Raw genomic sequence first — 14256 nt, forward strand, 5'->3', positions numbered from 1 at the left:
CGCTTTGCCAGTAAATCAGTGAACTTTGAAAATTATTTTGAATGCAAACTCATAACGTCCACAAAGATTTCCAGACTTACTTCAAATTTGGTGTCATAATGGCCAGGAGATTAAATTAAAATAAATTGATTTATGCCATCAGATTTGTTTATTTTTTGCGATTAAAGAGTTTTCTTAACTAGTAGAGCAAAACGTATGACTCCCCGACCAGGCAACCTGGTCTATGCACCCCCAAGCGAACACAATACTTAATACTTATTACTTGTATCCTTCATAGATGACCACCAATGTCAGATAGATTGTGTCAATGTACATTTATAACACTACTGTATACATAGGGGCCTACAGAATTTTTTGTCCTAGGTTGCTAGGCACGAGTCCGTCATTGTTCTTCATATTAATTCAGCACCTAGGGTTTGCGGCATCATCACTTAGATAAAATCCACTGATAATTTGGTGGGATTTTAACCAGGAACCTCAGGGACCAAAGTCCTGCGCTGTAACCCCTAGCCCAGCTTTCTCTTCTTGTATTTATGTACAAAGACAAATAAAGATAATTGATTGATTGATTGGCTCAAAGGATAAGGTAGATCAGTAGACTGGTTTGTGCCACTCTGGTTTGCATTATGGTATAGTTTGGCTTTCTGTGCAGCATTTTATTCACCACAGAAAAGGTCTGAAGCTTCAAACATCAAACTCACCTTACCATAAGCAAATCAACCATGCTTTAAACAGGTGATTACTATCATACAATATAATGGGGAGCGAGCTGGTCTAGTGGTAGAGCGTGGGGCTTCTGACCCAAAGGTCCCAGGTTCAAATCCCGCCAATCACTAATGGATTTTATCCATGTAATAATTCCATGACCCTCAAGGACTAGCCTGAAGTAATGTGTAAAACAAATCCAGGCTAGAAACGCTTCCTAGAATGTGAACGTGGGATATAAAATAAAAATCATAGAATATAATTTTTTTTTTTTATACACCATTAAATCTTAAATATCAGACTTTGCCATCAATCGTTACATTAGTTACCCACAATTACAGCAAAATCGTAAGCAGCTCCTGCAATCACAAGTACATCATCATTGTTCAATAAGAAAGGAACTAGTTACCTTGGCCAGGTTCTGACTGAAAGGAAGTGAGGTTGCTGCAATATTCCTGAATGTGCTCTACTAGTCGCAGCACTCTAGCTTCTCTTCGTCCCTTCTTGTCGTCCGTATGGCAGTGCACCAGATTGTGCAAGGCCTGCGCGGCGCATCGGCGCACAGCTGGGCTCTCCTGACCTCCGTGCACTAGTTGCACCAGCAGGGGAAGACAACCTGTGCCACACAAAAGGTCAAACGGGGCACTTCTTTATTTACTTTTGAGGCCTTTAACCTATTGGCATACGGAAAACCCTACCAACTAAAAATTTTGCTAAGGACCTGAGGCTGGAGGAGGTGCTCTAAGAAACCCAGGAGCCATGAACCAGGGGGAGCTACACTACATTTTGAAGGCTACAGAACTAATTCTTTTCATTCAGTATTATCAGTACTGATACGGATACATTATTGACTCATTTTGAAAGGTTTTCATTTTAAAACCGAGAGAGAGAGAGAGAGAGAGAGAGAGAGAGAGAGAGAGAGAGAGAGAGAGAGAGAGAGCAAAGTTAGAATGATTAGTAACTAATAGGGATCGTAACTGATAAGGTGTTAGTAGGGTAAGGATATAGAGGGGTTCTACCATAGACAAAAAGAGTTAAATATAGACCGTCAGCTGTGTTGCGGTTACCATTGGTTCTGGCGCACACCGCTGGGATCGCCACGGTAGTTACAGCGTACGCGCTACGTAAACTACAGCGGTGTGCGCCGGAACTTATGGTAACCATGGTAACCGCAGCACGGCTGACGGTCTATATTTAACTCTTTTTGTCCATGGTTCTACTGACCACTGAAGAGATGCCGTAATATGAGGATACTCACCGGATTGCCTCATGGCAAGACAGCTCTCGGGTGAATTACTGAGGGAAAGCAGAGTTCGTGTCATTTCACTGCGGTCCTGTGAGCCAAGCATGCTAAGGAGACTGTAGACCATTTCGACTTTAGCACCAAGTTGATGGGTGCTGTAGCTCCTCGGTCCCATACTTTGTAGCTCCTCTTGCTGAAATACCAACCATACTTTAACCCTTTGAGCTCAATGATAGGTTTTATGTGCCGTCAAATAGTCTAACAATCATTTTGACTGCTTACATGTTTTACTGCAAAAACATTTACACAAGCTTGCAATTCGTCAAAAGCACAATTATAACAAACACAACACAAAAATAAAAACACGAACATTAGATTATGATATATACACACAAATATATTATCATGATAGCACAATCTAAATGTTTGTGTATCCGTGCAATTTATATTTGTTGTGTTTTTGACAAATTGCAAGCGTTGATTAGTTTATTAAAGCATTGTTGAACTGTTGAGGGTTACAAAGAAAATTAAAAAAAGTGTAAATTCTGGATTCCTTTGTAATTTTTTGGAGAGTTAGTAAACTAGTTTACTAAGGTAGTAAACTAAAGCAAGTTTACTGCTTTAGGTTGCATGCTTATGGATGAATTTTTATTAAATTTGGAAAATGTATTATTTCATACTAAGCCATTACCAGTGTTGGGAAGTAGTGCGCTACAAGTAGCACGCTACAGTAGCGTGCTACTTTTTTGTAGCATTAGCTGTAGCTAGCTACATTTTTAAAGTAGTTGTAGCGGAATTTTAGCTACTTTTCTCGCTACATTAACATTGTTTGAGATAGTGATTTTTATCATAACCTCAACCTTACGTGAAACAACCTCTTTCAATATCAAACTGAGATTTTCAAAAAAATTAGGCCTACTTTCTTGGCTTCATACAGCTGGTTGCAGCCGTTTCATTCCCTATTACAACGTTGTGTGGACATGGAGGCCATTAAATGAGTGTTATCCAAATTTTTGGATCTCATTTCCTTAATTTACTACTCTATGATTACTGTCAGATAAAATAAAATCGCTAGATGCAGACGACGTTTAAACGTTACCGCTGACAAGAGAAGCTATTGAATGCTTGCAAGTGGTTGGCAGGGAAATTAGTAATCAATTTAGTTTCTTTATTATATCGATAGTGTTTCAACTTGGGTTTTAATGGACAACAAATACTAATCTATCAACCTTTGATTCAGCTGTTGATTGTGGTTCCTTGGTCCACCCTTCCTTGGTTAGATTACGAATATTTTTTAAATGTTTACTAAATTAACAAAGAGGAAATTACCTGATGAGATTTAAGATATGCCTAGACTACATGATAATTGTAACGAAAAAATCTCCACATAACATGAAACTTACATTGAAAAAATAGCATAGTTTGCTCCTGCTAACAGCTCTTGTATAGGACTATTCCTAGCCTATGCTATGGTTTAAGACGAATACCAAGTTCAATTATTAGGAATATATCTGTTTAGTCCTTGCAAGAACAAGCCTACTATAGCCAACTTGTTACATAGCCAAGTAGGCTTACATGTTATTTTTACTTTACAATTTTCAACATGTTTAAATTAAAAGCCGATTTCAGGATAAGTTGCTGAATACTGTTTTCTGCACCAACTAGGTCGAAGCACAATTTGCCCTATGCATAATGACAATAAAGGACGATTTCTTGACATAGAAAAGTGTTATTCATAGAACAAGTAACTTATCACTATGTTTAAAAGTTATAGCATTGTCGTTTTTAACATTAAAAATGAAGAAAGTCAATAAACTCCAATTTCAGTAGGCTAGGCTCTGTAACACAAAAAAGTATATGTTAGATACAATACTGACATTTTTTGTTTAAATGTTTGTTCAATAAAAATGTAGTTGCAATTAATTTTACATTTACCTAATGTGCGTGGAAAAAAAGTAACGTCTTTGGAAAATTAGCTAAAATTGTAGCTGTAGCTACATTTCATTGTAGCTGTAGTTGTAGCTAGCTACTTTTTCGGAACTGTAGCTGTAGCTGTAGCTAAGCTACTTTTTTGGAAATGTAGCAGTAGTTGTAGCTAGCTACATTTTAAAAGTAGCTTCCCCAACACTGGCCATTACCTTAGTATGTCTTAGCCACCAATAATGGCAATATCATGTGTAGTGTCCAAAGTAGTATCCAAGTTGAAAACATAAATGCCACATAAAACCCTATGTGTAGTACTGATTGATGTTGCCTATTACTGTCATAAGTTGAATGGCATTAATAAACTCTTAATGAGTCTTATTGAGTCATTAACACGTTGAGTGCGGCAGGCATTCCAACAGGCACTCCCCAATGGCAGCGCGGCACCGTATCAGTGAACGCAATTATTGGCATTCAAATATTTCAATCTGACAAATAACAAAAGAGCAGCAGTGATTGTACTACGTTACCCCGAGATTGGACATAGTTCCCTGAAACACCCAAAGGTAGCAGCACTGCCTGGATCAGTAGTCAGTGGCTTTGTAATATGGCTTGAAGAGAGAAAATCCCCAAAACTGGGACAAAAGCATTGTCAGACGGGATTTTACGGGAAATTTCAGTACTAATACACCAAAAATGAAGCTCACACTGTAAGCTACAGGCTAGCAACGGTTTTAACGTTCCCCGGCAATGGCTGAACTCATACTGAACTATTGTAGTGGGGATTGCGCAACTACATCAATTGATGTAGGCTGGTTGGAGCGCTCGTCGCACGACTACATCAATTGATGTAGACAGCACTGAACGTGTTAAACTTAACATTATTTAAATAGGGAATGAATCTGACATTTGTAAGGAGATATTTTAGTAAAATCAAATCACGCATGGAATACCCCTTAGTCTGCAGGTTTGCTGCGGCAGGGATAATTACTGCCCCAAACACCTTACACGAATGAAACCGATGAAAATATGTTACTGAGCTACACTCAAAGATACTCACGGGGTTGTTGGCAACAGGACCCACGGAGTTCCACAGGTTGAAATCTGTAGGAGCCCACTTGTGTGTAGGATCTCCTGGTGACATACTGACTGAGGTCTGTAACATCAGAGCTTCATTACTATCATTACGAATACTGTCATTACTATTTATACCATTACTGAGACTACTATTATTAACATAACTGTCATTAATATTATTACACATTACATTACTTTTCCAAAAATAGGCGTTTACTGAACGACTACGGTGGTTCCCGTGGGGACAAAATCAAGTGTGGGATTACCATACGAGTACAGTAAACACATTTTGGATGTGTGATGTATATTTTTTGCCATACCACTCAAACCAAAGAACGTATGACCAGGGTTGGTTTGTCCTAGGGGCTTGTGTGTGTATTTGTGAAATTTAAAATGTACACATTTTTAGTTGAATGTTTCAATGTTTCTGTATCTATGATTTCTGTTTTGTTTTATTGTAAACTGATTTAATTGTTCAAATATTTGTATCATATTTAGGTGCATATTAAGTGTAAGAAAGGACCACGTGGCCCTAACTTTGCCTGTGAAAACAAATAATTTTTCATTTCATTTCCATTTCAAACCAAACCTATTCTAGCAATATAAAACTGTCAAATAACACACTAACATAGGGTTTTAACAATTTCAAAGTATCCGAGGGATTAAGTTTGCTAGTAATCACTTTTGGCCAATATATTATTAAACTTCGTAGTATCAAACTTTAGTTTTATACATGGTATTGAGTTTGATGAATTTTGTAAATTACAAATTATGCTGGACTATGAATGCAATTGCAGATAAAGCAAACGGCAAAATGTTTTCACATAATCTTTTTTTGTTAAACATACACGTTTAAAGTTTTCCAAACTTATATGAATTTTGGCAGTAGTTGAATTACAATTTAAATATGAAGGAGTGGTCTGGGCAGCACAAAGTACTTGACTCTAGATAATTGCATCATTAGGCTGAGTCAGTGTCATTGTGTCAAGTTGTTTGTCCCGCTTTCTACACACTAAGCAGCATCTGGGACCTTTAAACATTAAAGGGACCTGAGTAACACAGGGCCTTTAAAAATTAAAGGGACCTGAGTAACACAGGGCCTTTAAAAATTAAAGGGACCTGAGTAACACAGGACCTTTAAACATTAAAGGGACCTGAGTAACACAGGGTCTTCAAACATTAAAGGGACCTGAGTAACACAGGACCTTTAAACATTAAAAGGACCTGAATAACACAGGACCTTTAAACATTAAAGGGACCTGAGTAACACAGGACATTTAAACACTAAAGGGACCTGAGTAACACAGGGTCTTTAAACATTAAAGGGACCTGAGTAACACAGGACCTTTAAACATTAAAGGAACCTGAGTAACAAACAGGACATTAAAACATTAAAGGGACCTGAGTAATACAGGACCTTTAAACATTAAAGGGACCTGCGTAACACAAGACCTTTTAACATTAAAGGGACCTGAGTAACACACAGGACCTTTAAACATTAAAGGGACCTGAGTAACACAGGACCTTTAAAATTTAAATGTTTCCCATCCAAAATGTAAAATCAGCATGAAAGGTCTAGAGCCTAAAAATGAATATCAATCCAAACACATCAGAGGCCATAAACATTTAACTTCTTAACAAAATCACAAGACTTAAGAGTCTTGGATTGGTCATAAAATTACCAAGGAGACCATAGCAAGTATTTAGTCAACCTATTAAAATATTAATAAATTAAGCAAATGAATATAGTTTATATTTTTTTAATAGCCTACTTTATTTTTCCCTGCGAAGATTCTAGGAGATGGTAATTATAATTTTGTATCATTTACGATATTTGTATTTAACTACTACACGTGAAACATTAAGTTAAAATCAATTTATAAAACAACAAGCAGACCTATTTGCTGTCAAATAAAGATAATTTCTCAGTTATCATCAACCGTTAGGTTCAAAAGTTTACTTTATAACATGTAAATGTTTACCTTAATGGTTGCCTAAGTTCTTGATTGTGGTTGTAGACCTATCATCGAGAACTTAGCAACCATTAACGTAAAAATTGATTAATACTGATCTTATAACTGGGTCGACAAATAATGTATATGATTAAATGAAAGTGCTATAGTTCTTTTTGATAAGTAGGAAATTTACTTAATGACACTGCAAGTTTTGTAAGAAAACAATTTTCTTACAAAAAAATATATTTTAGAAGGTCAAAAGTAGTTCCCTTATTCACAAAGATTCACAAAATGGGGGTTTCATTTATCATTCAACTTCAACTGAGATTTGTCTGGATAGATGTTGGGAAAAGATATAAAATATTGAAAGGACAGAGATTGAACCAACATTCACTTTACTCCTACGTGATCAGACTGCTTTTGGAAACAAAATTATTCCTTACAAACTGGTATCCTACTGAAAATCTATCTAACAGTGATTTGATTTTTGAAATTTTTAATATTTTAGAAACAAAAAGAATAAAATGCTGCATTGATCCATCCTGAAATTCAATTGTTTTGTTTATATCACAAAATTAAATTGCATGCCAAACACTAAAACCAAGTGTAAGCGGATTTCAAACGAGAAAATTATTTTGGGTAAGTTTTAATTGGGCAAAAAAGATTGAGAGAATTGATTTTTTGTGTTTATGACCTTTTTAGTTTACAAAACAAATGATTAAGTATACTGAAGTGTTTTTTTATGGTTATTGGTTACGGAGAAAATTCGGTGGACCGAAGCTTCTAGGTGTCAAATGAGGTAACTCACTTATTAATTAAGATGTACAAGATCTCTTCGGAGAAAATAAAAAAAAAATTAAATTTAAATGTTATTCTTATGGAGAATATTGTAAAACGTAGATTGCTTGTTTATGGATATATTTTGATCAAAATTAGCAAATTTATTTATTATGTACTAAGCTATTAGTATTTTACAAAAAAACACACTCTATTAGCCTCTCTGTAGCAGCAAACCTAGGTACTCGTTAAACCTAATGTTATTTAAATAGCTTTAATTGAAAATTAATTCAGGCACATATAAATTCGCTTAGTCTGCAGGTTTGCTGCAGCAGGGGTATTTTTAATATACAAGGGCACATGACTAAAGCCATTAAATCAGAGAATTAAGAAAAGTTTTGTTGTACCATAGAGAAGTAAGATACAGGTGAAACTCCGTTATAGGACGACCGTGCGTTTTCAGCTACAGTATATTATGCTGATAATATACTTGTGAGCAAGGAAGATCCAGAGGGGCACCTACTACGGAAATTTCTATCGCACAGGACTCAGGGTCTTCCTCCACTGTGAGTGTTATAGTACATGAGGGATGGTGTTGGACTTTGCCCTAGACACAAGCGACTATTGCTAGACACCACTTAGGTGTACCATTAGCGTTTGCTTACTTTTCTGTGGTTGTGCTTACATTCACTGCCAAATGTATGAACAAATAGAGAGCATTGACTTTCAAAGGTACCATGAAGCGAAAAAAAACAGCAGTCTAAGACTAAGATCATACTATTAAGAAGATGAATTTTTCCTTTAAGAAATTCTCAAAAAACAATTTAAACACAGAACAGGATCTGGGATTTTAAAAATTAATAAATTGAGAATCATGAAAATATTTTAAAATTTATTAAAAAAAAATTAAATCAAACCATGATAAACTTTAAGATAATTTGTACATGAATTATTGTGGCTGTGCAAACATTTTAAGCAATATTGAAAATAAACAATGTTTTAGACTTTTAGGATCTTACAATAATAGAGTCAGTAACAACTACGTCCCTAGACTGATTTCATTCAAACTTCAGAACGATATAAGATGAGAGGAAAGAAACTACAGTACAGAAATTCAGGAATAACATAATTGTAATGCAGGTTCATCAACATTTATAATTGAATGAGTCAAAAGCTGATCATCAATAGAAGTGGGTTTGATTGACAAAGATTCCGTTTATGCAGCTCGACAAAAGGGCTGAAAAGGCAATAATTGATGGTGTGGGCCGGGGCAGAATTCAATAATTCAATATGGCCCTGTCTCCAACAAAGCTCGCGGCAAGGTGAGCACAAATGAGATTTCAATAAAAATATTCTTTGGTCGTATTTTCTTAAATTAGCTTCTAACCAAAATCATACTAATATTTTAGCTGAGGTTTGTTAGTTCGGGTCTCATACATTTACTAGTGTTCGAATTAGGTTGATTTGGCATGATGATAGCTCAGATTCCCCGTTAATACAATATCTAGGCTTATTCTTATCTGAGAAATTCTTAAGTGTGTCACCCCAAGGAAGTTTCCCGCGTTTTCCTTATATGTATAATTTTAAAAATAATCAAATAATCTTGACAGCTGTTTTAACTAAACAAATAAGCTGGCTTCTATGATGTTCAATAGCACAAGGTTTAACAAAAGAAAGCAGCACTATTATTATTTTCCTTATTTTTTTTTTAATTCAAACAGCTCTAGATACTGACAACGCAGAACAGAAGTAAGAAAGCATTTTTAAAAGTTTAAATTACAAACAAATTAGCAAACTGCCAAGCATCCAGTTGTGTCACTTGTTTTGGTTTACATTGTAATAAGCTGTTATGTTGTACATTTATAGTTATACCCTCACAGGCGAAGCCACAGGTACAAGCTAGTACAAAATGGTTTTAGAATGTAACTTTGTTAATTTTAATATCCTTACAGCCACTGACTTTTGATGCTGTAAATACTTCTAGTTGTAAAATCTGGAGTTAGTTCTGGTTTGTCCCATGTCTGGTTATATCCGAATGTGCCGATGTCGACTAAATGTATTTTATGCAATTTAATACATTGTGCGCTCTTCTATTGGGTACCAGAATACAATATATAGTTCATAAATTGTTTTATTTGCTTGAAATAGATCGCAAAAAAGGTATTAAAATAACTTTATCTAAGTAGGACAGAATCCTAAAGATGTCTTTAGCTGATCCATAATGATGACAAATTTATATGAGAGTATATATAAGGGAGTCTTAAGACTTATCATGATTTGGTCAAAAATATATTTTAAACCAGAATATAAAATGTAGTTGTAGTTCTTAACAAAAACAGTTCCCGAATCCCAGTTGTAGTTAAATAAAAATAGTTGTAAATCCTATTTGTTCAATTAAAACAGTTTCCAAATCCCAGATTCCATTAAACCTAATAAAAATTTGGATTTCAAGATTTCCCAAAAGGGAAATGCATAAGAAAAATATTATATAAAAATTTCCAAACAGGAAAACGAAAAAAAGTAAATTATCAAAGAAAAATCTGTTAACAATTTCTTAGTTGAATCCGACTAGCTCTATAAAATATATTTTTATGAGCACATTATAATTTTACAAAATGGAAGGATGTGATTTAAAGACATCCTACCCTTCTACCACTCAAGACAATGGAAGCTCTCAAATTGCTCTCCTTTTGTGTCTCTTACTTTCCTTCCCCTACAAGCAATTTCTTTGAGAATATTTTATATGATATTCTGACAAAATCGTACAATATTCAAACAAAATTATGTAGTAAAAACATTGAGCATAGGTATGGTACAATGTTTAAAAATAATTTATAATATCCGTGGCATTGTATTTAATTTGTTTAAAAATCTCAACCATACATGAGCAAAAAACTGTTTAATAAACTGTCTCGAGAATTCAAAAACAAAATACAGTCTAAGCACTTTAAAATCAGCCTTGCTAATAAAAAAAAACCCTATTAGGGTATATATGAGTTTTTAACTGACCAGGATAATGAATTTGTTTTTTAAATGTAATTTTTAAATGAATCCATTTTTGTCTAAAACAACCACTTTTATTTTTATAATTTTAGTTGATTTCATTTTTCAATAGAACTCTAGTTTCAAACAAGACTAAATCACCAACATCATCGATTAGCCAAAATAGATAGCCTATAAAAAAAAGCGTAAATATAACCAAAAAGATACATAGTAATACAGATATTTTGAAATCAGGAGGAAAAGTGGATGGGAACAGAGAATAGTCAGTATTTGGTTAAGATTAGAGAAGTATTAAGAAAGAACTCTGCGTAACCCATCACGGTTCGTTAGCGATATTAAATATAAATTTTCAACTTTAAAAAAACATCAACTTATAAACAGATAGGCTCATAAATGTTTAGTGGTTGTGTTTACAATTATAACCTATGCACAAGACTCATTGAAAGGTTAGGATATATGTGCAAAATCTATGTCGTCATCTACTCCAGTACATACCATTGGCCGAGCTGGACCAATAACCTGCGCCACCTTAGATATTTTATATAGCTTTAGTGAATATTGTTTGTAGTAAAATTTATATTATTTTTTATAACTTGAGGACAGTTCCCGGCGTTGAGCTCGATTTCCAATTGATTCAATTTTTTATTATAGTTTCAATTAACCTGGGTTTTGGTTTTACGTGGTTTGGTTAAAACAGGGTGTCCACAGAAAATTTGTCATTAATTTCCATGACTTTCCATGACTATCCATGACCATTTACCATTGATTTCCATGACTCGCGAACTTTACTAGAAAATTATATATAACATACACATACAGATAATACTGCCTGGACAAGTAATTTCACAGAAAATACTGAAATTTGTATTAACACTGGAGTAATAAATTTGCAAAAATATCGTATTCAAAATAAGGAAGGAAAGAAGACGCCCCAGCCTCCTCCGTCCCTATAACTGGCCAAGTTCTCTCGAGCCACTTTCTTTTTTCCTCCCGTTATACTTTTTATTATTGAATTTAGAGTTTTCTAAATTAAGCTTTTAACTTAGGAAAGACTTAACTTGAGACAACTCAAAACATTATAACAATAGCCTATTTGTATTTCAATTTGAGTCTATATTTGATTCTTTTTGTCTATGATTCTACAAATATTAAATTCAATTATAAGATATAGTAGGGACAGATTGTATTGAACTATTACAAACTCAAAACTCATAAACCTATACAACTGTAATAAATTAAATTGTCGTGCCTTTTGTGAAAAACTTAAAAATCCAGAAAATTGCTACAATAGTCGGGTTACAGCCGACTAGAGCATTGAAAAGTCCCGTCAAATCTATCCATCATTGGGAATTTCCATGACTTTCCATGACTTTTTGCCTATTTCCATGACTTTCAATGACCAGAATTTTTTTCCATGACTTTCCCTGACTATCCCTGACTTTCCAGAATGTGGACACCCTGTAAAATGTTGTTTTACTGTACTGCAAAAGTAAAAGTTCTATGTGATAACGTGTAATTATTTGTACCCTGTGTTTCTTTTCCAAAATCATAGTAATTTCTTAACTTTTTTCATTAATTAATCAATATCTAGCATAATATATAGCTTAGAAAAATCTAAAAAAAAATCTGCTATCCATCTATTATTCAAACAAACCGTCACAGTCCTAGTTGGTCTAACAGGTGACAGTTAGAAGAGGTTTTAGAGTATGTACATTTTTATTCTTAAACTAGCTAAAGCTTTAAATGGGAGTGTGCGACTTCTTTAATCATCAGTCAAAGGTTAAGGCCTAGTATATGTTTGAATGTGATAAATTAATGATTGTTTGAGTAAATAAGAAATCTACATCACTAAATAAATTTTTTACTAGAGATGCTTTTTACCTCTGGAGTGGTTCTGCGCTCATCTTGTTCTTTAGTTTCCGCTGCGGTCACTTCCTCTTTGTTCGGCCAACTAAGAAGTCTCGCCAAGACTGCTTCCCCACTTTTGTTCGGCTCCTGGAACACCAAAACATTAGTTTATTACTTCGACAAATTTTAGGAAATTCTTCACTACCCGGACCTACCTCTTCCATGTAGCTTCTTCGCCAAGTTGATGTCTGCATTTAATCTTCTATTTTTAACTTTGGTTGAGCTCTTAAAATCATGGACCTCTTCGGTATCGGCCTCTGGCCTTTTAAACAGTACAACTTCTGAAGATGACGTGAAGAGATTAGAGTGTAACTGGTTCTAGCAAGTTTTATTAATTTTGTTTTGCCCCCTCGAATTTGATACACTGTATTTCATACAAAATATATAGATGGTTGAGTTTTATGTGTTTGGATGGGACCATAGAAAACATGCATACTGTGAAACATTTGTCAATAAGACAAAAATATTCATAACCTAGGACGTTCATTTTTATTTAACCTAAAGGGATTATTTTACCAACCACATTAAAAAAGGCTTAAATATTTTGTTCAACATTCAAACCTTGTATGTTAAAAACATTTACGAACGGAAATAACAAAACAAAACACACTTTATTGGGATAATTATACTCTATGTGCTCCACAGGGAAAACTAATGTGCGAACAGGTTTTACTAGATCAACAACATTGCCACATAAATATAGACACAATAGAACTATATAGGAACTTCCCATCAGAGAGTTATGATCAAATCATGAGTAATGGTTTGTTGGTTATCAGCATCCAGAGGAAGTATATTGTGATTTGCAAACATCCATTAATCATCCATACATTATCTTTGAGAGGATTTAACTTAAAATTAAAACAAAAAAATAATCTGAAAGATTAGGCGGTAAAAATTGAATAACCAATAGTAAATTTAGTGTATTGCCTTCTCAAAAAAGTAACTTAACATCTTATGATTTATTAAGCAATTAAAGCTTTCAAATACCTTTGATTATAACACCCTAATCACATATTATCGCAAACCTTGATAAGAAGTATATCTTGATAACTAGTCTTGTTTGATAATCCCCAATACAGTAGACTCCCTCTTATTTGGACACCATACACTCGGCAGAAGTGACACCTCTTTAACCAGATATTTTTTATCGGCATTTAACCGGATTGGATCGGCAGTAAATGGGCGGTACTGAAACTACTTTTCTCAGGGGAAAGATTAGAGACTAGTGACCATAAGTCTAAATACAATGCTCTGCCAAATTTATATAAAAAATCTTGTTAGACATCCTAATTTAACAAGTTTTAGGAGACGTTGGTTTTTGGAAAAAATGGTCCCAAGGAATCCGGATAAGAGGGAATCTACTACAAAGACATGCTATCAAGGTTCTACTAGCCCACTGATTAGTTATCAAAAGCACCTTTGTAGTGTTGTCGTGCTTCTGACGGTTGTTGTTGTTGAGTCCGGGATCTATCACTCGATTGATGTTCGGTACCGCCAGGTCTCGCCACAATCTGGTACTGTAATGGACATATAACTGTCTACCTTACGCTCCATACTTGTCTCATTGGCTTCATAGAAATTTGCGTTACGTGTTACAAAAATATTGAAAATGGTCGGATTTTATTGGTTTAGTTGTTGGGTTTGCGTTATTTTAGGAAACTA

The 14256-nt window shown here is 34.5% G+C and overlaps 1 protein-coding gene across 7 annotated transcripts in view; it reads right to left on the bottom strand.

The window, feature by feature from the left end:
• LOC128999158 (adenomatous polyposis coli protein-like) overlaps positions 1-14256 on the bottom strand; it is a 172968-nt gene that overhangs the window by 84742 nt on the left and 73970 nt on the right. For 5 of the 7 annotated variants that reach the window (XM_054425533.1, XM_054425529.1, XM_054425534.1 and 2 more), the window contains 4 exons: positions 12565-12678; positions 4932-5027; positions 1964-2141; positions 1115-1321 (listed from right to left, as the gene is read on the bottom strand). In XM_054425533.1, the coding sequence (XP_054281508.1) occupies positions 1115-1321; positions 1964-2141; positions 4932-5027; positions 12565-12678 (595 nt within the window). Of the gene's footprint in view, positions 1-1114; positions 1322-1963; positions 2142-4931; positions 5028-12564; positions 12679-14011; positions 14112-14256 lie in introns of all 7 variants that reach the window. The other 2 variants (XM_054425535.1, XM_054425536.1) reach the window with 1 other exon arrangement.

The sequence above is a fragment of the Macrosteles quadrilineatus genome, unplaced genomic scaffold (assembly GCF_028750875.1).
Source record: "Macrosteles quadrilineatus isolate MER2022 unplaced genomic scaffold, UCM_ALF_1.0 Scaffold_7__1_contigs__length_78375512, whole genome shotgun sequence".
NCBI classification, from domain to species: domain Eukaryota; kingdom Metazoa; phylum Arthropoda; class Insecta; order Hemiptera; family Cicadellidae; genus Macrosteles; species Macrosteles quadrilineatus.